The sequence below is a fragment of the Hyla sarda genome, chromosome 7 (assembly GCF_029499605.1).
Source record: "Hyla sarda isolate aHylSar1 chromosome 7, aHylSar1.hap1, whole genome shotgun sequence".
Lineage (NCBI taxonomy): Eukaryota > Metazoa > Chordata > Amphibia > Anura > Hylidae > Hyla > Hyla sarda.
In genome coordinates this window covers 10,195,434-10,219,413 of record NC_079195.1, presented here as the reverse complement: position 1 = coordinate 10,219,413, position 23,980 = coordinate 10,195,434, and the positions used below count along the sequence as shown (strand labels likewise).

The 23,980-nt window shown below is 45.6% G+C and overlaps 2 protein-coding genes across 5 annotated transcripts in view; both read right to left on the bottom strand.

The window, feature by feature from the left end:
• The window catches only part of LOC130281948 (pancreatic lipase-related protein 2-like), a 100,905-nt gene extending 93,463 nt beyond the window's left edge, over positions 1-7,442 (bottom strand). The window contains exon 1 of one of the 4 annotated variants that reach the window (XM_056529742.1): positions 6,934-7,442. The gene's annotated coding sequence lies outside the window, so the exon portion shown is untranslated. The remainder of the gene's footprint in view (positions 1-6,933) is intronic. The other 3 variants (XM_056529741.1, XM_056529738.1, XM_056529739.1) reach the window with 3 other exon arrangements.
• Positions 1-23,980, bottom strand: part of LOC130283082 (pancreatic lipase-related protein 2-like) — an 83,423-nt gene that overhangs the window by 6,630 nt on the left and 52,813 nt on the right. Inside the window, exons 8-10 of the mRNA XM_056532272.1 lie at positions 16,278-16,396; positions 16,086-16,209; positions 3,800-3,911 (exon numbers count right to left, since the gene is read on the bottom strand). Coding sequence (XP_056388247.1) covers positions 3,800-3,911; positions 16,086-16,209; positions 16,278-16,396 — 355 coding nt within the window. The remainder of the gene's footprint in view (positions 1-3,799; positions 3,912-16,085; positions 16,210-16,277; positions 16,397-23,980) is intronic.

The following is a 23,980-nucleotide window of genomic DNA, read 5'->3' as shown; positions in this document are numbered from 1 at the left end:
CTTTTCCTTAGTGTCATCATCAGAATTACCCACTTTACCCCTTTTCAAGCACAGAGACATATCCATATTTACAGAATTTACAGAGTTTCCCTCTTTTCCAGAGGTCACCTCCTGCACCCCACCTGGTCCTGGGACAGCCTCCCTCCCCTTTACCAGAGAGGAGGACTTGACGCTCCCAGAAGGCCTCACTTCAGACACCGGCACCTCGTCCCCAGCCTCCTCATCAGAGGAAGAGATGTTATCCCTGAGGACTTGGTACCGGTTAGGGCTATCTACCAGAGGGGAGGCGGTAGATCCTTCCGCTGGTACCTGGACAAGGGTGAGGGGGACTGAATGATCCCACTCCAAAGAAGGGGACTCCTTCTCCTTGCTCCTCTTCCTCCTCTTTTTTCTGGCACCCAATTTTCTCTTATTCTTTAGCCACTCTTTGCTCTCCTCATTCATACTCTCTCCTGGAGAGGAGGTAGCAATGATGGCCCTCTTATCCTTCTCCTCCTCCTCCTCTCTATCCAGTCTCCTGGCCTCCTCCTGCAGCCCACCATTGCTCAGAGATACTGAGCAGAATCCACCATCTCAGGGTCAGGTAAAGCCCCCTCAGCTGCCACCTGAGGAGTCCCTTCCCTTTCCCTTTGGCGTGCCTCCAAACGCCTCAGCCTAGAAGGTGTCATTCTTTTCTTTCTTGGACCAGTAGTCTCACTGCCTCCGCTGGTACCCTCCCCAGTGGTGTCAGCATCTCTGCTAACCCCAGCTGGAGATTCCACCGCATTGGCAAAAGAGACCGGACAGCGGCTGAAGGGGTGACCAAGGTCACCACACAGGTGACAGCGAATGTCCCCACAGGTTGCGGCGAGATGTCCTAACCCTCCACACAATGCGCACTTCTGGACCCCACATTGTGCGTGGAAGTGTGTCGGGTCACTGCACCTATGGCAGACCTTCGGTTGTCCCTGGTAGAAAACCAGGATCCTGTCCCTCCCCAGAAAAGTGCAGGAGGGAATGTGGGTGAGAGAATTACCCGAAACCTTCAACTTGACCATGAAGGTCCAGGCCCCTGACCAGATACCGAATTCATCCCTGTTCTTCTGGGGAATGCTGACCACCTCTCCATAACGCCCAATCCAGGTCATGATGTCTATGCAAGAAAGAGATTTGTTACACGTTAATACCGTCACTTTCTTGATGTTATTCTGGCGAGAAATTGCCTGGACAGCAAAGTCTCGCCACTCGGGTGCTATCTTTGCCAGCTCGTACCGAGACCAAAAGAGCTCGAGCCCTTCAGCCCGGACGAAGCTGACATCGAAAAATGGGGTACCATGAGGATGTATCAGGGCAAAAATGTCACCCACCCTGAAATCCATCTTGAGGAGGAGCTCAACTACTTTTGTCCTGTTTGGACAGGTATCACTGCCCCTCCACCTAAGATGGACCACATTCCTCCTGGTGACCCCAGACCCGGCTGTGGGGAGTGACCATGACTCCTCTCCTCTCCTTTGCTCTCGGAAGGCCCCAAGGCCGTGCCTCTCTATCCAAATGGACAGTTCTACCTCTCTACCCTCTATAGTGATAGATTTATCCCCCCTCTGCAAGGCCTCCAGAAAGCGTCTCTGAAGGTCACTATGCCCAGGACCAGAAGGTGCAGGATTCCCATGAGGGTTCAGGTGGAACAACATCCCTCTCTACAGAAACCATACTCTCCCCCCCTCTCACACTCGCATCTCCTCCATGCATCCTGTCATCATCATTCCCATCCTCCCTCACTCCCTCTACCCCATTCACACCTCCATTCAGTCCAGGACCAGACCCCACAGACAGACCCCCCATAGGTACATTATTTACATTATGTACACATGTGACCTCAGCTTCATCGGGTGCTCCTGACCAGTCTTGCCCTGCCCCAATAATAGACTCTGACTGGTCAGGAACCCCCTCCGCCTCACTGGTCACAGGAAAGTCCTTTGGGACAGAAAGCAGTCTAGCTGCAGGAACAGTTGCTATTTTGTCCATAGACCCTCCAGTCCCCATGGGTTTGAGGACAGTCCCTTTAATGTTCTCCACTGCTTTAGCAGTCGCCATTGCCAGACCAGCCTTGGCCGGTTTTATTATCCCTGCCAAGGTGCCACCTGCCCCTACTGCAGATGAGGTTCCCCCACGAGAAGCCTCTGCAGGTGACACCCCGACAGCAGACACCACTCCAGCCGCAGACTCCACTGCGGAGCCTACTTTACCACCAAGCGCTTGGTGGCGCCGCTTATCTCCGCCCTCGCTCCTCATCTCCGGCACCGGGACCAAAGCTTAACCACTGCCCGCCTTGCCCTGTCCCGGTGCCGAAGAAAAGCAGCCTCCCGCTGGGCTGCTGACCTCACCAGATATGTCCGGCTTCACAGCCGAAGTCGCCCCGACACTCTTACCGCTACTACAAGCTGAAACAGTGTCACATGACTTTCCCATAGGGACCTCCATACTCTGCCCACTGCTCTTCCCCTGCACAGAACCCACCGCAGGGCCCTGACTAGGTGGAGCTGGGGAAAGGGGGAAATAGGAAAATGATACCGACTCACCCCCCTTCTGGTCATTCCTTCTCCTCCTCCTCCTCTCTCCCTCATCCGGTAGAGGGTCTTCTCCAAATGTGAAGCGCTCCATGTGTACTGGAGACTCCATCTGCCTGATGATGGCCATGAGTCTCCCCCCGGGGTCACTGCTCTCCTCCTCCGAGCTCCTCCTGGATCCTGATGTTGAGGCCGGTGGTCCTTGTCCAGGACAAATCCCACTGAGACCCCTGCGATGGATCCTGGATATTAATGGGGTCACTATCTTCCTCAGCAGGGGGGTCACTCTGGCTTGGCCCCTTCTGCCCCTCAAACCTCTCCTGGTTCAGCAGCTTCTCCAGGAAGGGGCCGCTGTGTGTCTGAATGTCCATCCTTTTTCTCTCCAAGATGTTTATTTCGGACTTAAGCTTTGTAATGTCCTTATTAGCCTCTGCCTGCTTGCTCCCGGACGAGGTGTTTGCCCGCACTCGGGCGCATCTCAGCTCCGCACGCAGCCTGAACAGTTATTTGCCTTTTTGCTTGTAGGCCTGTGTATAATAGGCAATCCTGGAGCTGTAGTCGCTGACAGGCTCCCGGGGCCTCCGCACGCCCCAGCCCTTCACCTCCATATATCCTCCTGAAGCCTCGCAGCTTAGGTCAGGGTCCAGAGGGGGGGCAGGAGAAACATTGGTGCTTCCCCCACCAGGTCTCCTTACCCCTCCGAACAGGCCGGTCGCTGTGCATCCTCCATCCCCGCCGGCCTACTCCGGGAACCAGAAGCCTGGGACTTGCTTTCCCTCTGCATCCCAGAAACCCGCTCCCTCCCAGGGCAGAAGGGAGCAGGAGCCTGGAACCACTTGGATCGCTCCCAGCAGCAGCACTGACTCTAACGAGACACCCACTGATTGTGTCCACCTGAGAGTTACAGCCAGTATACAGAACAGGGGAAGTGGTACTGTGCAGTGTCCATATATACAGGACAGGAGAAGTGGTACTGTGCAGTGTATATATATACAGGACAGGAGAAGTGGTACTGTGCAGCATCCATATATACAGGACAGGAGAAGTGGTACTGTGCAGTGTCCATATATACAAGACAGGAGAAGTGGTACTGTGCAGTGTATCTGTGCAGTGTATATATATATATATATATATATATATATATATATATACATATATATATATATATATATACATATACAGAATAAGAGCAGATATTGAGAGCTACAATTAATGTACAGAGAAATTGTACTGTTCTTTGGTTATTTAATCACCTGTATATTTTGTGGCTGGTGAAATAATCGGAAGAGTTATACAAAGTAACACTGATAGATCCCAATGTGTATGCGGCTCCGCTGCTTTGTATGGTCACCTTGTATCTCCATCCTGCAGACATGATGTATACAATAATTTATGAACACATACAGATTAACCCTACGAGCTCCTTATTCTTCACTCCCCATAAATGTTTAGTCTGAGGTCTACAGACTGGTGGAACTGCTCCCAAGTTATTTAATTCAAGATACCTAATGAAATCTACTGCCATGTACTATAATCTACTGCCATCTACTGCCATGTACTGTAATCTACTGCCATCTACTCCCATGTACTATAATCTACTGCCATCTACTGCCATGTACTATAATCTACTGTCATCTACTGCCATGTACTATAATCTACTGCCATCTACTGCCATGTACTATAATCTACTGCCATCTACTCCCATGTACTATAATCTACTGCCATCTACTACCATGTACTATAATCTACTGTCATCTACTGCCATGTACTATAATCTACTGCCATCTACTGCCATGTACTATAATCTACTGCCATCTACTCCCATGTACTATAATCTACTGCCATTTACTATAATCTACTGCCATCTACTGCCATGTACTATAATCTACTGCCATCTACTGCCATGTACTATAATCTACTGCTGTCTACTCCCATGTACTATAATCTACTGCCATCTACTTCCATGTACTATAATCTACTGCCATCTACTGCCATGTACTATAATCTACTGCCATCTACTCCCATGTACTATAATCTACTGCCATTTACTATAATCTACTGCCATCTACTGCCATGTACTATAATCTACTGCCATCTACTGCCATGTACTATAATCTACTGCTGTCTATTTCCATGTACTATAATCTACTGCCATCTACTGCCATGTACTATAATCTACTGCCATCTACTCTCATGTACTATAATCTACTGCCATTTACTATAATCTACTGCCATCTACTGCCATGTACTATAATCTACTGCCATCTACTGCCATCTACTCCCATGTACTATAATCTACTGCCATCTACTCCCATGTACTATAATCTACTGCCATTTACTATAAATCTACTGCCATGTACTATAATTTACTGCCATCTACTCCCATGTACTATAATCTACTGCCATTTACTATAATCTACTGCCATCTACTGCCATGTACTATAATCTACTGCCATCTACTCCCATGTACTATAATCTACTGCCATCTACTGCCATGTACTATAATCTACTGCCATCTACTGCCATGTACTATAATCTACTGTCATCTACTGCCATGTACTATAATCTACTGCCATCTACTGCCATGTACTATAATCTACTGTCATCTACTGCCATGTACTATAATCTACTGCCATCTACTCTCTTGTACTATAATCTACTGCCATTTACTATAATCTACTGCCATCTACTGCCATGTATTATAATCTACTGCCATCTACTCCCATGTACTATAATCTACTGCCATCTACTGCCATGTACTATAATCTACTGCCATCTACTATAATCTACTGCCAACTACTCCCATGTACTATAATCTACTCCCATCTACTCCCATGTACTATAATCTACTGCCATCTACTGCCATGTACTATAATCTACTGCCATTTACTATAATCTACTGCCATCTACTGCCATGTACTATAATCTACTGCCATCTACTATAATCTAATGCCATTTACTATAATCTACTGCCATATACTATAATCTACTGCCATTTACTATAATCTACTGCCATGTACTATAATCTACTGCCACCTACTCCCATGTACTATAATCTACTGCCATCTACTATAATCTAATGCCATTTACTATAATCTACTGCCATATACTATAATCTACTGCCATTTACTATAATCTACTGCCATCTACTATAATCTACTGCCATCTACTCCCATGTACTATAACCGACTGCTATCTACTATCATTTACTGATAGTGTGTGCCTAAAACACCCAAAAATTTACAATAGCAGAGTTTAAAGGTTGCGGAATAGTTCGATTTATTAAACACATTACAATACCCAGAGTTGATGCCGAGTCTCCACTCTCATCTGTCTAGTAAACTGGAAATTAGTTGTTCATAATGTAAAATAATTGATCAGTTGGGAACCAAAGGGGTACTACGGTGAAAAACTTTTTTTTTTTAAATCAACTTGTGCCAGAAAGTTAAAGAGATTTGTAAATTACTGAGAAAAAATTCGATCTGTGCAGCTCAGTGTCGGGGGTGCGAGGTTAACTGAATATTTTCACCCGAAAAGAATAAATATAAAAAAAATCTTTTGGAAGGGACAGGGTTTCAGTCCTCGGCACACTCCTATATAAAAATAGTATTGGACGGATGTTTGTTATCTCAGAGAAAAGGAAAAGAGTATAATTGTATATTAAACAACAATTCTTTATTATAAATGTTTATAAGTAAATAGGATCGGTATTTTCATGCACTTACCTCAGGGCCCTGCTGAAGTGCTTTGTGAAAGTTCTTACAATATTATTAGATACCGTGTATACATATATATTCCCAAGTATAGCCAATAAAAAAAGATAAAATACATAAAATAATATAATATAAAAATTGCAAGGAATAATGTGGATAGTGATTGTTAATTATTCCAATATTGCTGGAATGACTTCTGGAAACAATAAATCCTGAAAAAAATATCCTGATAAATGAATAGTATCTTTGTGGTTGTCCATAGCAACCACCTATGAAGTCAATCTTATTACCAAACGAAACTCATTAATCCTGTAAATTAAATTCTTATAAAAGAAAAAGTCCTGCAAAGAAAAATCCTGTATGTGAAAAGTCCTATACATGGAAAATCCTATGTATGAAACAGTCCTAATATATAACAAATCCTGCAAAAAGAAAAAGTCCTAATATATAACAAATCCTGTGTATGAAAAAGTCCTAATATATAACAAATCCTGCAAAAAGAAAAAGTCCTGCAACAGATTTCTGCAAGATCCTAATAGGTCCTCCACCTGTTAAATAAATAGCAGAGTTCATGCAGCTTTAAGTGGCGCTCCGTATTGTGCTCCGTACGTTGTGAATATGTTGGTGCCTGAAATGTAAAAAGTTGTCGGCACTCACCACTTTGTGCCACTCACCACTCCTGCGATACCGGTCTGCGGGTTTGTTCAGCTCAAGCTGGGGTGGTGTTGGTTTACCGTACTTACCAGCGAGCTCCGGTGTAGGTGAGCGGCGGCAGGCGTTATCGTCAGCGTGTGCTTTCGGCGGCATCTGACGTCAGCTGATCGGATATGGAGAACGGGTCAGCTGATCGGATATGGAGCACGGGTCAGCTGAGCGGATATGGAGCACGGGTCAGCTGATCGGATATGGAGCACGGGTCAGCTGATCGGATATGGAGCACGGGTCAGCTGAGCGGATATGGAGCACGGGTCAGCTGATCGGGTAAGGAGCGCGGGTCAGCTGATCGGATATGGAGCACGGGTCAGCTGATCGGGTAAGGAGCGCGGGTCAGCTGATCGGATATGGAGCACGGGTCAGCTGATCGGGTAAGGAGCAGGGGTCAGCTGATCAGATATGGAGCACGGGTCAGCTGATCGGATATGGAGCACGGGTCAGCTGATCGGGTAAGGAACACGGGTCAGCTGATCGGATATGGAGCACGGGTCAGCTGATCGGGTAAGGAGCAGGGGTCAGCTGATCAGATATGGAGCGCGGATCAGCTGATCGGATATGGAGCCCGGGTCAGCTGATCGGGTAAGGAGCGCTCACTTTCAAATGGCTTTTTCTTTACCACAAATATTTCAAATAATGAGTTCTCTGTGGAGGTACAATGCAGTACTCTGGTATTCGAATGGTTCAGTCATCCTTGGAAAATCCTAAGGAACAAAGTCCACGTATTTCTTACAATGTGAACAGAGGTCAATATGCTCCGGTATCTGTATAATTTCACCAAACGCCTTTCGGGGTATTTTCAGTGGTAGATTATACCACTGAAGAAGGGGTTATATAATCTTTTAAAAATACCCCGAAAGGCATTTGGTGAAATTATACAGATACCGGAGCATATTGACCTCTGTTTACATTGTGAGAAATACGTGGACTTTGTTCCTTAGGATTTTCCAAGGATGACTGAACCATTCGAATACCTGCATTAGCTGATAACATTCTACTTTGGACATTGCAACAGAGTACTGCCTTGTACCTCCACAGAGAACTCTTTATTTGAATCAATTGTGGCAAAGAAAAAGCCGTTCGAAAGTGAGCGCTCCTTACCCTATCAGCTGACCCGTGCTCCTTACCCGATCAGCTGACCCGTGCTCCTTACCCGATCAGCTGACCCGTGCTCCTTACCCGATCAGCTGACCCGTGCTCCATATCCGATCAGCTGACCCGTGCTCCATGTCCGATCAGCTGACCCGTGCTCCTTACCCGATCAGCTGACCCGCGCTCTTAACCTGATCAGTTGACCCGTGCTCCATATCCGATCAGCTGACCCGTGCTCCTTACCCGATCAGCTGACCCGCGTTCCTTACCCGATCAGCTGACCCGTGCTCCATATCCGATCAGCTGACCCGTGCTCCTTACCCGATCAGCTGACCTGCGTTCCTTACCCGATCAGCTGACCCGCGTTCCTTACCCGATCAGCTGACCCGTGCTCCATATCCGATCAGCTGACCCGTGCTCCTTACCCGATCAGCTGACCCGCGTTCCTTACCCGATCAGCTGACCGCGTTCCTTACCCGATCAGCTGACCCGTGCTCCATATCCGATCAGCTGACCCGTGCTCCTTATCCGATCAGCTGACCCGTGTTCCATACCCGATCAGCTGACCCGTGCTCCATATCCGTTCAGCTGACCCGTGCTCCATATCCGATCAGCTGACCCGTGCTCCTTACCCGATCAGCTGACCCGCGCTCCTTACCCGATCAGCTGACCCTCGCTCCTTACCCGATCAGCTGACCCGTGCTCCTTACCTGATCAGCTGACCCGTGCTCCATATCCGATCAGCTGACCTGCCATCAGCTGATCGCTGACGTCAGACGCCGCCGAAAGCACATGCTGACGAGAACGCCCGCCGCCGCTCACCTACACCGGAGCTCGCTGGTAAGTACGGTAAACCAACACCACCCCAGCTTGAGCTGAACAAACCCGCAGACCGGTATCGCAGGAGTGGTGAGTGCCGACAACTTTTTACATTTCAGGCACCAACATATTCACAACGTACGGAGCACAATACGGAGCGCCACTTAAAGCTGCATGAACTCTGCTATTTATTTAACAGGTGGAGGACTTATTAGGATCTTGCAGAAATCTGTTGCAGGACTTTTTCTTTTTGCAGGATTTGTTATATATTAGGACTTTTTCTTTTTGCAGGATTTGTTATATATTAGGACTTTTTCTTTTTGCAGGATTTGTTATATATTAGGACTGTTTCATACATAGGATTTTCCATGTATAGGACTTTTCACATACAGGATTTTTCTTTGCAGGACTTTTTCTTTTAAAAGAATTTAATTTACAGGATTAATGAGTTTCGTTTGCTAATAAGATTGACTTCATAGGTGGTTGCTACGGACAACCACAAAGATACTATTCATTTATCAGGATATTTTTTTCAGGATTTATTGTTTCCAGAAGTCATTCCAGCAATATTGGAATAATTAACAATCACTATCCACGTTATTCCTTGCAATTTTTATATTATATTATTTTATGTATTTTATCTTTTTTTATTGGCTATACTTGGGAATATATATGTATACACGGTATCTAATAATATTGTAAGAACTTTCACAAAGCACTTCAGCAGGGCCCTGAGGTAAGTGCATGAAAATACCGATCCTATTTACTTATAAACATTTTATAATAAAGAATTGTTGTTTAATATACAATTATACTCTTTTCCTTTTCTCTGAGATAACAAACATCCGTCCAATACTATTTTTATATAGGAGTGTGCCGAGGACTGAAACCCTGTCCCTTCCAAAAGATTTGTAAATTACTTCTATTAAAACAATCTTAATCCTTCCAGTACTTATTAGCTGCTGAATACTACAGAGGACATTCTTTTCGGAAAACGGTGCTCTCTGCTAACATCACGAGCACAGTGCTCTCTGCTGACATCTCTGTCCATTTTAGGAACTGTCCAGAGCAGCAAATGTTTTCTATGGGGATTTTCTCCTACTCTGGACAGTTCTGAAAACGGACAGAGGTGTCAGCAGAGAGCACTGTGCTCGTGATTCAGCAGAGAGTTCTGTGTTCCAAAAAGAAAATAATTTCCTCTGTAGTATTCAGCAGCTAATAAGTACTGAAAGGATTAAGATTTTTTATTAGAAGTAATTTACAAATCTGTTTAACTTTCTGGCACCAATTGATAAAAAAAAATAAAAAAAGTTTTCCGGAGTACCCCTTTAACCTCTTCAGGACATAGGGCGTATGGATACGCCCTGAATCCCGAGTCCTTAAGGACCGAGGGCGTATCCATACGCCCGTGGGAATTCCGGCCCCCACCGCTAGCCGGTTGGGGACCGGAGCCGGATGCCTGCTGAAATCGTTCAGCAGGCATCCCGGCATATCGCCCAGGGGGGTCATTATGCCCCCCCATGTCGGCGATCGCCGCAGATCGCTGGACAATTCAGTCCAGCGATCTGCGGCGATTCCGGGTCAATCGGGTCTCCAGTGACCCGATGACCCGGAATTACTGGCTGTTCGGGGCCGTCTCTGACGGCCCCGAACAGCCAGAGCCTGCAGGGGTGAGGTAGCACTGGTGCCACCTCACGATCGCCCTGATTCGTCGGCCGGATTACCGGCCGACCAATCAGGGCGCCTGCTGCGGGTGTCACTCCCGCACCTGCTCCGCCCCTCTTCTGGAGGACGTGAGCGGGTGCGGGATGTGCACCCCGGGTGCTGGGGACCCCGATCCCCGGCGCCCCTGTTGGGATCGGGGCCCCAGGAGCAGCTGCGGCGGCGGAGACGACGAGGGACTGACCTGCAGCGTCTGGATCGTTGGAGGTGAGTGACAGCCTCCTGCTGTTGCTTAGCAACAGCTCCCAGCATGCAAAAAGGGCATGCTGGGAGCTGTAGTTATCCAACAGCAGGAGGCAGACCACCACAACTCCCAGCATTCCCTTATGGGCATGCTGGGACTTATGGTTTTGCAACAGCTGGAGGCACATTCTTTCTATGGAAAAGTGTACCTTCAGCTGTTGTATAACTACAACTCCCAACTTGCACAAACAGCTAAAGTGCATGCTGGGAGTTGTAGTGGTGCATCTGCTGGTTGCATAACTACAACTCCCAGCATGCCCGTTGGCTGTCAGTGACTGCTGATAGTTGTAGTTTTGCAACAGCTGAAGGCACACTGGTTGTGAAACTCAGAGTTTTTTTTTACCTAACTCAGTGTTTCACGACCGGTGTGCCTCCAGCTGTTGCAAACTACAACTCTCAGCAGTCACCGTACACCATGCACCGTACATGCTGGGAGTTGTAGTTTTGCAACAGCTGGAGGCACACTGGTTGTGAAACACTGAGTTAGGTCACAAACTCAGTGATACATAACCAGTGTGCCTACAGTTGTTGCAAAACTGCAACTCTCAGCAGTCACCGACAGCCAACGGGCATGCTGGGAGTTGTAGTTATGCAACAGCTGGATATCCCCCCCAATGTGAACGTACAGGGTACACTCACATGGGCGGAGGATTACAGTAAGTATCTGGCTGCAAATTTGAGCTGCTGCAAACTTTCTGCTGCAGCTCAAATTGCCAGCGAGAAACTACTGTGAACCCCCCCGCCCGTGCGACTGTACCCTAAAAACACTACACTACACTAACACAAAAAATAAAATAAAAAGTAAAAAACACTACACATACACATACCCCTACACAGCCCCCCTCCCCTCCCCAATAAAAATGAAAAACGTCTGGTACGCCACTGTTTCCAGAACGGAGCCTCCAGCTGTTGCAAAACAACTCCCAGTATTGTCGGACAGCCGTTGACTGTCCAGGCATGCTGGGAGTTTTGCAACAGCTGGAGGCACAATGTTTGGGAATCACTGGCGTAGAATACCCCTATGTCCACCCCTATGCAATCCCTAATTTAGGCCTCAAATGCGCATGGCGCTCTCACTTTGGAGCCCTGTCGTATTTCAAGGCAACAGTTTAGGGCCACATATGGGGTATCGCCGTACTCGGGAGAAATTGTGTTACAAATTTTGGGGGGTATTTTCTGCTTTTACCCTTTTTAAAAATGTAAAATTTTGGGGAAAACAAGCATTTTAGGTAAAAAAAAAATTATTTTTTTTACATATGCAAAAGTCGTGAAACACCTGTGGGGTATAAAGGTTCACTTAACCCCTTGTTACGTTCCCCGAGGGGTCTAGTTTCCAAAATGGTATGCCATGTGGGTTTTTTTTTGCTGTCCTGGCACCATAGGGGCTTCCTAAATGCGGCATGCCCCCAGAGAAAAATTTGCGTTCAAAAAGCCAAATGTGACTCCTTCTCTTCCGAGACCTGTAGTGCGCCAGCAGAGCACTTTTCACCCCCATATGGGGTGTTTTCTGAATCGGGAGAAATTGGGCTTCAAATTTTTAGGGGTATTTTCTGCTATTACCCTTTTTAAAAATAAATTTTTTTGGGGAAAACAAGCATTTTAGGTAATTTTTTTTTTTTTTTTTTTTACATTTGCAAAAGTCGTGAAACACCTGTGGGGTATTAAGGTTCACTTTATCCCATGTTACATTCCCCGAGGGGTCTAGTTTCCAAAATGGTATGCCATGTGGTTTTTTTTTTGCTGTTCTGGCACCATAAGGGCTTCCTAAAGGTAACATGCCCCCCAAAAACCATTTCAGAAAAACGTACTCTCCAAAATCCCCTTGTCGCTCCTTCCCTTCTGAGCCCTCTACTGCGCCCGCCGAACACTTTACATAGACATATGAGGTATGTGCTTACTCGAGAGAAATTGGGCTACAAATACAAGTAAAAATTTTGTCCTTTTACCCCTTGTAAAAATTCAAAAATTGGGTCTACAAGAACGTGTGAGTGTAAAAAATAAAGATTGTGAATTTTCTCCTTCACTTTGCTGCTATTCGTGTGAAACACCTAAAGGGTTAAAACGCTGACTGAATGTCATTTTGAATACTTTGGGGGGTGCAGTTTTTATAATGGGGTCATTTCTGGGGTATTTCTAATATGAAGACCCTTCAAATCCACTTCAAACCTGAACTGGTCCCTGAAAAATACTGAGTTTGAAAATTTTGTGAAAAATCGGAAAATTGCTGCTGACCGTTGAAGCCCTCTGGTGTCTTCCAAAAGTAAAAACACATCAATTTTATGATGCAAACATGAAGTAGACATATTGTATATGTGAACCAAAAAAAAATGTATTCGTAATATCCATTTTCCTTACAAGCAGAGAGCTTCAAAGTTAGAAAAATGCTAAATTTTCAAATTTTTCATCATATTTACGGATTTTTCACCAAGAAAGGATGCAAGTATCGACAAAAATTTACCACTATGTTAAAGTAGAATATGTCACGAAAAAACTATCTCGGAATCAGAATGATAACTAAAAGCATTCCAGAGTTATTAATGTTTAAAGTGACAGTGGTCAGATGTGCAAAAAACGCTCTGGTCCTTAAGGCCAAAATGGGCTCCGTCCTGAAGGGGTTAATCCTTCATATACTGCCAGAAGTATTCACATAGAAAAGGTGGAAAATTACACAGAGCACAATCACAAGCTACTTCCCAGCCGAAGATGCGCTGGAGTCCCTGGTGTGGTGACCACTGATTCAGCGCTGTTACCATGCGCACGTACTGAGATGATATGTAGCGCGACGCGGCGGTCGGCAATTATACAGTAAGTTCTAATAGACGATCCACTCACCCAACCTTAGGGATTGTCCAGGGAATGGGGGGGGGGGGGGGGGGGGCGTCATCCACAGCTCCAGGCTCCTGCTAAATGTTGGCGGTGCTCGAGCTCGTGCGGCAAAATCTGCGTTGTGACGGACAAGCCGCACTGGCGAGCGATGTCTGCTGAGTGGGATGTAGGATGCTGTAAAGCCCTTGTGGAGGAGCGCGCGTTCCGATGATGCGATATAATGCTGGTGCTGATGTCCGGAAGCAAAGTGGTTTAGAAAGATGGATGTTCTTGTGTCCTTTGTAGTGATGGTTTAACCGATCATCAAACGCATTTCGGGCTAGCTTAGCCCTTTTTCAGTGATGAATGGGTTTGAATGAATCTTGCAAGATATTTATAGGGTTCTGAGTTTAAAGGATACTCCGCTGCTCAGCGTTTGGAACAAAATGTTCCAAATTCTGGAGCCGGGAGCTTGTGACTTTAGAGCCCCGCCCCCTCATGACGTCACACCCTGCCCCCTCAATGCAAGTCTATGGGAGGGAGCGTGACGTATGTCACGCTCCCTCCCATAGACTTGCATTGAGGGGGCGGGGTGTGACGTCATGTGGGGCAGGGCTATGACATCACAAGCTCCCGACAGTTGAGCAGCGCAGTACCCCTTTAAGTAAATGGTGAAACCCCCTTCCCTGGACAATCCCTAAGGTTGGGTGAGTGGATCGTCTATTAGAACTTACTGTATAATTGCCGACCGCCGAGTCGCGCTACATATCATCTTAGTACAAGCGCATGTTAACAGCGCATCTTCGGCTGGGAAGTAGCTTGCGATTGGGCAATTGCATCTGTCATTTTCCACCTTTTCTATGTGAATACTTCTGGCAGTATATGAAGGGTTAACTCTTGCTAGTAAAGTGGCCTTGGCTTTCAACTGATCAATTATTTTACACCATGAACAACTAATTTACTGTTTGTGAGACAGTGGAGAGCCGGCATCATCTCTGCCCATCTTAAAGGGGTTCTCCACTGGAAAAAAAAAAAATTTAAATCAACTGGTGCCAGAAAGTTAAACAGATTTGTAAATGACTTCTATTAAAAAATCTTAATCCTTCCAGTACTTAACAGCTGCTGTATGATCCACAGGAAGTTCTTTTCTTTTTGAATTTCCTTTCTGTCTGACCACAGTGCTCTCTGCTGACATCTCTGTCCATTTTAGGAACTCTCCAGAGTAGGAGCAAATCCCCATAGAAAACCTCTCCTGCTCTGGACAGTTCCTGACATGGACAGAGGTGTCAGCAGAGAGCACTGTGGTCAGACACAAAGGAAATACAAAAAGAAAAGATGTATGTAAGGTGCAGTACAGCAGAGCATACTGATGCTGGGTGGTTGGATGGAATACAGGGAGAAAAGTCAACTGGGCAACAGCAGTTTCACGTTTTTGTATCTCTTCCTCAGGCCCATTGAACGCCTTGCTATAATATAGCCTTTTTTTTTCTTCAAATGTAAGGTGCAGTACAGCAGAATATATTGATTCCAGGGGGCTGGATGGAAAACTACAATGGGGGGGGGGGGGGAGTCGTCAGCTGGGCAACAATTGTTTCACGCCTTTACGGTGCTTCCTCAGGCCTGTTGAAGACTTGAAATGTAAGGTGCAGTACAGCAGAATATACTGATGCTGGGTGGCTGGATAGAATACTACAGGGGGAGAGTAGTCAGCTGGGTGAGAACTGTTTCGCGCCTTTATGGTGCTTCTTCAGGCATGTTGAACGACTTAAAATAACATAGCCTTTATTTATTTTATTTTTTTACAAATGTAAGGTGCAGTACAGCAGAATATACTGATGCTGGGTGGCTGGATAGAATACTACAGGGGAAGAGTAGTCAGCTGGGTGAGAACTGTTTCACGCCTTTATGGTGCTTCCTCAGGCAAGTTGAACGACTTGAAATAACATAGCCTTTTTTTTTTTTTTACAAATGTAAGGTGCAGTGCAACAGAGTATACTGATGCTGGGTGGCTGGATAGAATACTACAGGGGAGGGTAGTCAGCTGGGCAGCAATTGTTTCACGCCTTTACGGCGCTTCCTCAGGCCCGTTCAACGGGCCTGGGGAAGCGCTGTAAATGCGTGAAACAATTGTCCCCCAGCTGACTACTCTCTTCCCATCGTATTGGTTAGTTGTATGACCCAGGATAGATGACTGCTATAGGTGAAGACAAGTTCTGCTGTCGAGCAGCCAACTGTTACCACTATTTACACCCTACTAGTATCACCTCTTACCGCCATCATAATATTACTACTACTAAACATCAACATCCTACTAATACTACTTATCCTATTATTATTACTTCTACCACCACAACGTTTTATTACCTTACTGGTAAAACTACAGTTGCAAATAATTATAACCATCATGGTAATAATAATAATATTGATAACGTACGTTCGTAATTGGACCGTGGTCCGGTGTTCAGGTAGTACACCCGGCAGGATGATGTGTCTCCAGGTGATTTGGTGTAGTAGCCCATTAAGGAGCAGCTGTCACCGGAGCAGGGGAATCCAGCGCCCTAGTGGGGGATGGGAATAGTTAGGTCCTTACTATAATCTGATGGTCACTGTCCTGGATGGGACTTACCTCCTGGAATGAGCTGTAGGTGGAGGCGGAGTAACCCGTAAAGCCCTCAGGATTGCGGATGGATGATGTGAACATGTGGTAGGAGGCAACGTGACTACAACAGACAACGTCTCGAGCCGCTGGCAGGATAAAGAAAAAAACGTAAAAGCTCATGGTCAGAGATGATAAATGATAGAGATTGTGGGAGTAATAATAGTAAGAGACAAGAGGAGAAGGAATCGTAGCAACGTTTCCCTGAAGAATTTCTTCTCCATTACTAATTTTTTTTTTTTTTCGCTGTTATCTAAAGTTTTCTGCTTCTACTGGAAAGAACTACAACCTATTTTAACCTATACACAAAGGTTTGTTAAAATCATATCCAGTCTGAGCAATGCTCTGTGAGCTAAACAGCCTGGACTCCAGACTGATACATTGTACATAGCTAGTCCTGCTCTCAGCTGAGAAGTGATACAATTGTATCCAGTCTAGACAACGCTCTGTGAGCTAAACATTCTGGACTCCAGACTGATACATTGTACATAGCTAGTCCTGCTCTCAGCTGAGAAGTGATACAATTGTATCCAGTCTAGACAATGCTCTGTGAGCTAAACATCCTGGACCCCAGACTGATGCATTGTACATAGCTAGTCCTGCTCTCAGCTGAGAAGTGATACAATTGTATCCAGTCTAGACAACGCTCTGTGAGCTAAACATTCTGGACTCCAGACTGATACATTGTACATAGCTAGTCCTGCTCTCAGCTGAGAAGTGATACAATTGTATCCAGTCTAGACAACGCTCTGTGAGCTAAACATCCTGGACTTCAGACTGATACATTGTACATAGCTAGTCCTGCTCTCAGCTGAGAAGTGATACAATTGTATCCAGTCTAGACAATGCTCTGTGAGCTAAACATCCCGGACTCCAGACTGATACATTGTACATAGCTAGTCATGCTCTCAGCTGAGAAGTATATACAATTGTATCCAGTCTAGACAATGCTCTGTGAGCTAAACATCCTGGACTCCAGACTGATACATTGTACATAGCTAGTCCTGCTCTCAGCTGAGAAGTGATACAATTGTATCCAGTCTAGACAATGCTCTGTGAGCTAAACATCCTGGACCCCAGACTGATACATTGTACATAGCTAGTCCTGCCCTCAGCTGAGAAGTGATACAATTGTATCCAGTCTAGACAATGCTCTGTGAGCTAAACATCCTGGACTCCAGACTGATACATTGTACATAGCTAGTCCTGCTCTCAGGGGAGAAGTGATACAATTGTATCCAGTCTAGACAATGCTCTGTGAGCTAAACATCCTGGACTCCAGACTGATACATTGTACATAGCTAGTCCTGCTCTCAGCTGAGAAGTGATACAATTGTATCCAGTCTAGACAATGCTCTGTGAGCTAAACATCCTGGACTCCAGACTGATACATTGTAGATAGCTAGTCCTGCTCTCAGCTGAGAAGTATATACAATTGTATCCAGTCTAGACAATGCTCTGTGAGCTAAGCATCCTGGACTCCAGACTGATACATTGTACATAGCTAGTCCTGCCCTCAGCTGAGAAGTGAACAATTGTATCCAGTCTAGACAATGCTCTGTGAGATAACCAGCCTTCTAGGAGAGTCAGAAAGTTAAACAGATTTGTAAATTACTTCTATTACTACCTAGTGTAGAGGTCCCCAAAGTGAGAGTAACTACGTTCAGGTAGGGTTCCTCATGTGGGACAGCCCCTAGTCGCCTCTTCTCAAGTATCTACCTCTAATAATAATATATGTATATATTTAATAATTATATATATTTTACAGTACTGTATAGTAATGTATAGTACTTACCTTGTTCAGTGTCGCAGGACCTTCGGTCATGTGACGATGCTAATAACCTCTATGGTATGTTGCAGGACCTTAGGAGGTCCTTGGGTCACGTGTTACCCACAAATTTTTGTAATGGTGATTGACATCAGTATGGACCAATTAGCATTAGTCCAGCCCCTGCCCATATAAGGGAGGTGCGTCCAATTATCGCTCTCTTGGGTTGCTGCTCTCGTGGATGCCGGACTAACAGGACAGTTCTGCGCAACTTTCAAAGACACGCTGGGCCTCAAAAACCTGCCGGCCTCAGTGGAACCAAAACCGTGAGTTCAAATCTAAATCCCCGCTAATGCTAGCGTGACTACTGGACCACAACTAATTCCCCTAAATCGAGTGGATCACCACACAATACTAAAAGACTCTAAATGCTAAAGTCCCAACCTTTGCCAATCTCCAAAGAAAGTCGTTGTTATGCTTAGAGACTGTTCTGTTATTGAAGCTTGCAGAAAACCTTCAGTAAAAGTTAGTACTGTTTCAGAAAACTCTCCGGTTGTGGACAATCTATTCTTCTCTACCTCCCTATCGCTCTTGGGAAGGGCAGCGGTAGGACAAGCATTACTGGGGATCCCTCACCCTGGCGTCACGAATAGCAAGGGTTAACAAGCACCCTTTAATAACCGCACAGCTACACTCCCCATACCTACATCCCCCAGACTATCACATATGCTCCACAGGAAGTTCCTTTCTTTTTGAAGTTACTTTATGTCTGACCTCAGTGCTCTCTCTGCTGAAACCTCTGCAGGGGCGGACTGACACCACTCAGGGCCCCCAGACCAAATAAAGCAAGGGCCCCCAGCAAGACTCCACCCCTGGCCCAACCTCTGCCCCGCCCCTATTCCCGCCCAGTATGTATGTGAATATTTGCCATAGAGAGGAATAGGGGGGGGGGGGGGCAGTGCGCTTGAGGCTATGGGATACTTTGAGGGATGGCAATGCCAATCACCTTAACTACTTAACTACACCGAGGGGGAGATTTATCAAAACTTGTACAGAGGAAAAGTTGTCCAGTTGCCCATAGCAGCCAGTCAAATTGCTTCTCTCATTTTTCAGAGGCCTTTTCAAAATGAAAGAAGCGATCTGATTGGTTGCTAGGGGCAACTCAGCAACTTTTCTTCTGGACAGGCTTTGATGAACCTCCCCCAAAGTGCCTTAAAACACTGAACTCCTCCTTTTTGTGCCAACTTGGGATCTCTGTCTGTGATACCCAGTCCAACTTGGCTCCAGCCTCCACTCATCTTTAACCCCTTAAGGACTCAGGGTTTTTCCGTTTTTGCACTTTCGTTTTTTCCTCCTTACCTTTTAAAAATCATAACCCTTTCAATTTTCCACCTAAAAATCCATATTATGGCTTATTTTTTGCGTCACCAATTCTAATTTGCAGTGACATCAGTCATTTCACCCAAAAATGCACGGCGAAATGGAAAAAAAATCATTGTGCAACAAAATCGAAGAAAAAATGCCATTTTGTAACTTTTGGTGGCTTCCGTTTCTACGCAGTGCATATTTCGGTAAAAATTACATCTTATCATTATTCTGTAGGTCCATACGGTTAAAATGATCCCCTACTTATATAGGTTTGATTTTGTCGGACTTCTGGAAAAAATCATAACTATATGCAGGAAAATTTATACGTTTAAAAATGTCATCTTTTGACCCCTATAACTTTTTTATTTTTCCACGTACAGGGCGGTTTGAGGACTCATTTTTTGCGTCGTGATCTGAAGTTTTTATCGGTATGATTTTTGTTTTGATCGGACTTTTTAATCACTTTTTATTCATTTTTTAATGGTATAAAAAGTGACCAAAATACGCTTTTTTGGACTTTGGAATTTTTTTTGTGCGTACGCCATTGACCGTGCGGTTTAATTAATTATATATTTTTATAGTTCGGACATTTATGCACGCGGCGATACCACATATGTTTATTTTTATTTTTGTTTACACTGTTTTATTTTTTTATGGGAAAAGGGGGGTGATTCAAACTTTTATTAGGGAAGGGGTTAAATGACCTTTAACACTGGACACACTGATCTCTTATACTGATCATTGTTATCCCATAGGGACCTATAACACTGCACACACTGATCTTTTACACAGATCACAGGCGTGTATTAACCCTTTGCGCCGTCTAACGCGATATGAAGCGATCATATTGCGTCATATCGCGTCGGTCCCGGCGCTCATCAACGGCCGGGACCTGCGGCTAATACCACACATCGCCGATCGTGGCGATGTGTGGTATTAACCCTTTAGAAGCGGCGGTCAAAGCTGACCGCCGCTTCTAAAGCGAAACTGAAAGTTACCCGGCTGCTCAGTCGGGCTGTTCGGGACCGCCGCGGTGAAATCGCGGCGTCCCGAACAGCTGACCGGACACCGGGAGGGCCCTTACCTGCCTCCTCGGTGTCTGATCGGCGAATGACTGCTCCGTGCCTGAGATCCAGGCAGGAGCAGTCAAGCGCCGATAACACTGATCACAGGCGTGTTAATACACACCTGTGATCTGTGTAGAAGATCAGTGTGTGCAGTGTTATAGGTCCCTATGGGATAACAATGATCAGTATAAGAGATCAGTGTGTGCAGTGTTATAGGTCCCTATGGGACCTATAACACTGCAAAAAAAATGTAAAAAAAAAGTGTTAATAAAGGTCATTTAACCCCTTCCCTAATAAAAGTTTGAATCACCCCCCTTTTCCCTTAAAAAAAATAAAACAGTATAAAAAAAAAAAAAATAAACATATGTGGTATCGCCGCGTGCGTAAATGTCCGAACTATAAAAATATATTATTAATTAAACCGCACGGTCAATGGCGTACGCGCAAAAAAATTCCAAAGTCCAAAAAAGCGTATTTTGGTCACTTTTTATACCATTAAAAATGAATAAAAAGTGATCAAAAAGTCCGATCAAAACAAAACTCATACCGATAAAAACTTCAGATCACGGCGCAAAAAATTAGCCCTCATACTGCCCCATACGTGGAAAAAGAAAAAAGTTATAGGGGTCAGAAAATGACATTTTTAAACGTATTAATTTTCCTGCATGTAGTTATGATTTTTTCCAGAAGTGCGACAAAATCAAACCTATATAAGTAGGGTATCATTTTAACCGTATGGACCTGCAGAATAAAGATAAGGTGTAATTTTTACCGAAATATGCACTGCGTAGAAACGAAAGCCCCCAAAATTTACAAAATGGCGTTTTTTCTTCGATTTTGTCGCACAATGATTTTTTTTTCCGTTTCGCCGTGCATTTTTGGGTAAAATGACTAATGTCACTGCAAAGTAGAATTGGCGACGCATAATATGGATTTTTAGGTGGAAAATTGAAAGGGTTATGATTTTTAAAAGGTAAGGAGGAAAAAACGAAAGTGGAAAAACTGAAAAACCCTGAGTCCTTAAGGGGTTTACCCGCCTGTGATCAGTGTTATCGGCGCTTGACTGCTCCTGCCTGGATCTCAAGCACGGAGCAGTCATTCGCCGATCGAACACCGAGGAGGCAGGTAAGGGCCCTACCGGTGTCCTGTCAGCTGTTCGGGATGCCGCGATTTCACCGCGGCGGTCCCGAACAGCCCGACTGAGCAGCCGGGTCACTTTCACTTTAGATGCGACGGTCAAAGGGTTAATACCACACATCGCCGCGATCGGCGATGTGTAGTATTAGCCGCGGGTCCCGGCCGTTGATGATATCGCGGGAGCCGGCGCAGGACGTAAATATACGTCCTGCGTCGTTAAAGGGGTGCTCCAGTGGAAAACTTTTTTATTTTTTTTAAATCAATTGGTGCCAGAAAGTTAAACAGATTTGCAAATTACTTCTATTAAAAATTCTTAATCCTTCCAGTACCTATTAGCTGCTGTACACTACAGAGGAAAGTCTCTTCTATTTGGGATTTCTTTTCTGTCACGACCACAGTGCTCTCTGCTGACACCTCTGTTCATTTTGCATGTTTGCTATGGGGATTTTCTCCTACTCTGGACAGTTCCTAAAATGGACAGAGGTGTAAGCAGAGAGCACTGTGGTCGTGACAGAAAAGAAATCCCAAATAGAAAATAATTTGTTCCGTATTATACAGCTGTCAATAAGTACTGGAAGGATTATAACATTTTAATAGAAGTAATTCAAATATATGTTTAACTTTCTGGCACCAGTTCATTTAAAAAACAAGTTTTCTACCTGAGTAGCTGTCTTTCACCGCTCACTACATGATGGCACAGTCAGATATATAACTCATGTCTCTGACTGTGCTATCATATAGTGAGCGGTGAAAGGCAGGTAGAAAATAGCAACTAGTCCATTTATAAGCCGCACACTTTACCTTTTTTGCCTCCTGCTTGGGTGAGGCTGAGGCCTCTTAGATTTATTACAGAAATAGCACAGCAGCACAGAGTATTTCTGGAGGGAACTGTAGTGAGGCCGACTCTCTGAAATACTCTGTGCTGCTGGGAAGTCTACTCCATCTTCTATCTTCTATCTAGGAGGCATATGCCATAATTGCCTCCGACACCGAGAGCTGCTCAGAGGACGATGAAGACCCCACCTTCCTCATTTCATCGTCCTCCTGATCATCTAGTTCAGATGATGAGCCACCAAGGCGGCGAACTCGCCGCCATGCGGCGCCGCAAACCTCCTCTGTCCTTGACCCTGTGCCCCATGCTAGTATGAGTCCCCCTGGCGCTCATACTAGTGAAGCCCCCCAGCCAAGGTCACTGGTACCTCGTACCGGAGAACTTGTCTGGGCTGAGTCAGCGGACCACAAGCCCGTGATTCCTGAGTTTGTTGGCGACTCAGGAATCAAGATTAACATCGCCGGGTTCACTGAAAAGGACTTTTTCGGTCATTTTTTCAGTGACAACTTTGTTAATCTAATGGTTACACAGACGAATCTGTACGCCCAACAGTTCGTCACCGCTAACCCGGGCTCACTTTTAGCTAGACCCGGCGGCTGGACTCCAGCCGAAATGAGGACCTTTTGGGGCCTCGTGCTGCATATGGGTCTAGTTAAAAAACCCAGTGTCAGGCAATATTGGAGTGGGGACATCCTGTACCAGACCCCGCTCTACAATATGGCCATGACACGTCCCCGGTTCGAGGTCATTCGGAGATGTTTGCATTATGCTGATAATGCGGAATGTCCCCCCCGAACTGATCCCGCGTATGACCACCTGTATAAAATCAGGCCGGTCATCAATCACTTCGGGGCCAGATTTTGGGAGGCCTATGTCCCTGGAAGGGAGGTCGCTATTGATGAGTCTCTCATCAGCTTTAAGGGGAGACTCAGCTTCCGGCAATACATCCCGACCAAGCGAGCGCGGTATGGCGTGAAGATGTATAAACTTTGCGAGAGTACCTCCGGGTACACTTGCAAGTTTATGGTGTATGAGGGACGAGATTCCCGCATTGAACCCCCAGATTGTTCCCCCACTCTGGGTGTTAGCGGGAAAATCATTTGGGGCCTTTTGCACCCATTGCTAGATAAAGGTTACCACCTTTACGTGGATAACTTTTATACTAGTATCCCTCTCTTCACATCCCTCGCCGCCAGATCCACCGTCACTTGTGGGACAGTCCGGAAGAATCAAAGAGGTCTTCCTTCCTATCCCCTGCAGACTCCTATCCCCTGGGGTGAGTCCCGTGCCTTTTCCCATGAGAACCTGTTGTTGGTCCGGTATAAGGACAAGAGGGAAGTCCTTATGCTCACCACAATTCATGGGAATGGCAGCACCCCTGTCCCTGTGTGAGGTACCGTGGGACCGGTCCTCAAGCCCGATTGTATTCTGGACTACAATCGGTATATCGGGGGAGTTGATCTTTCTGATCAAGTCCTCAAGCCATATAATGCCATGCGGA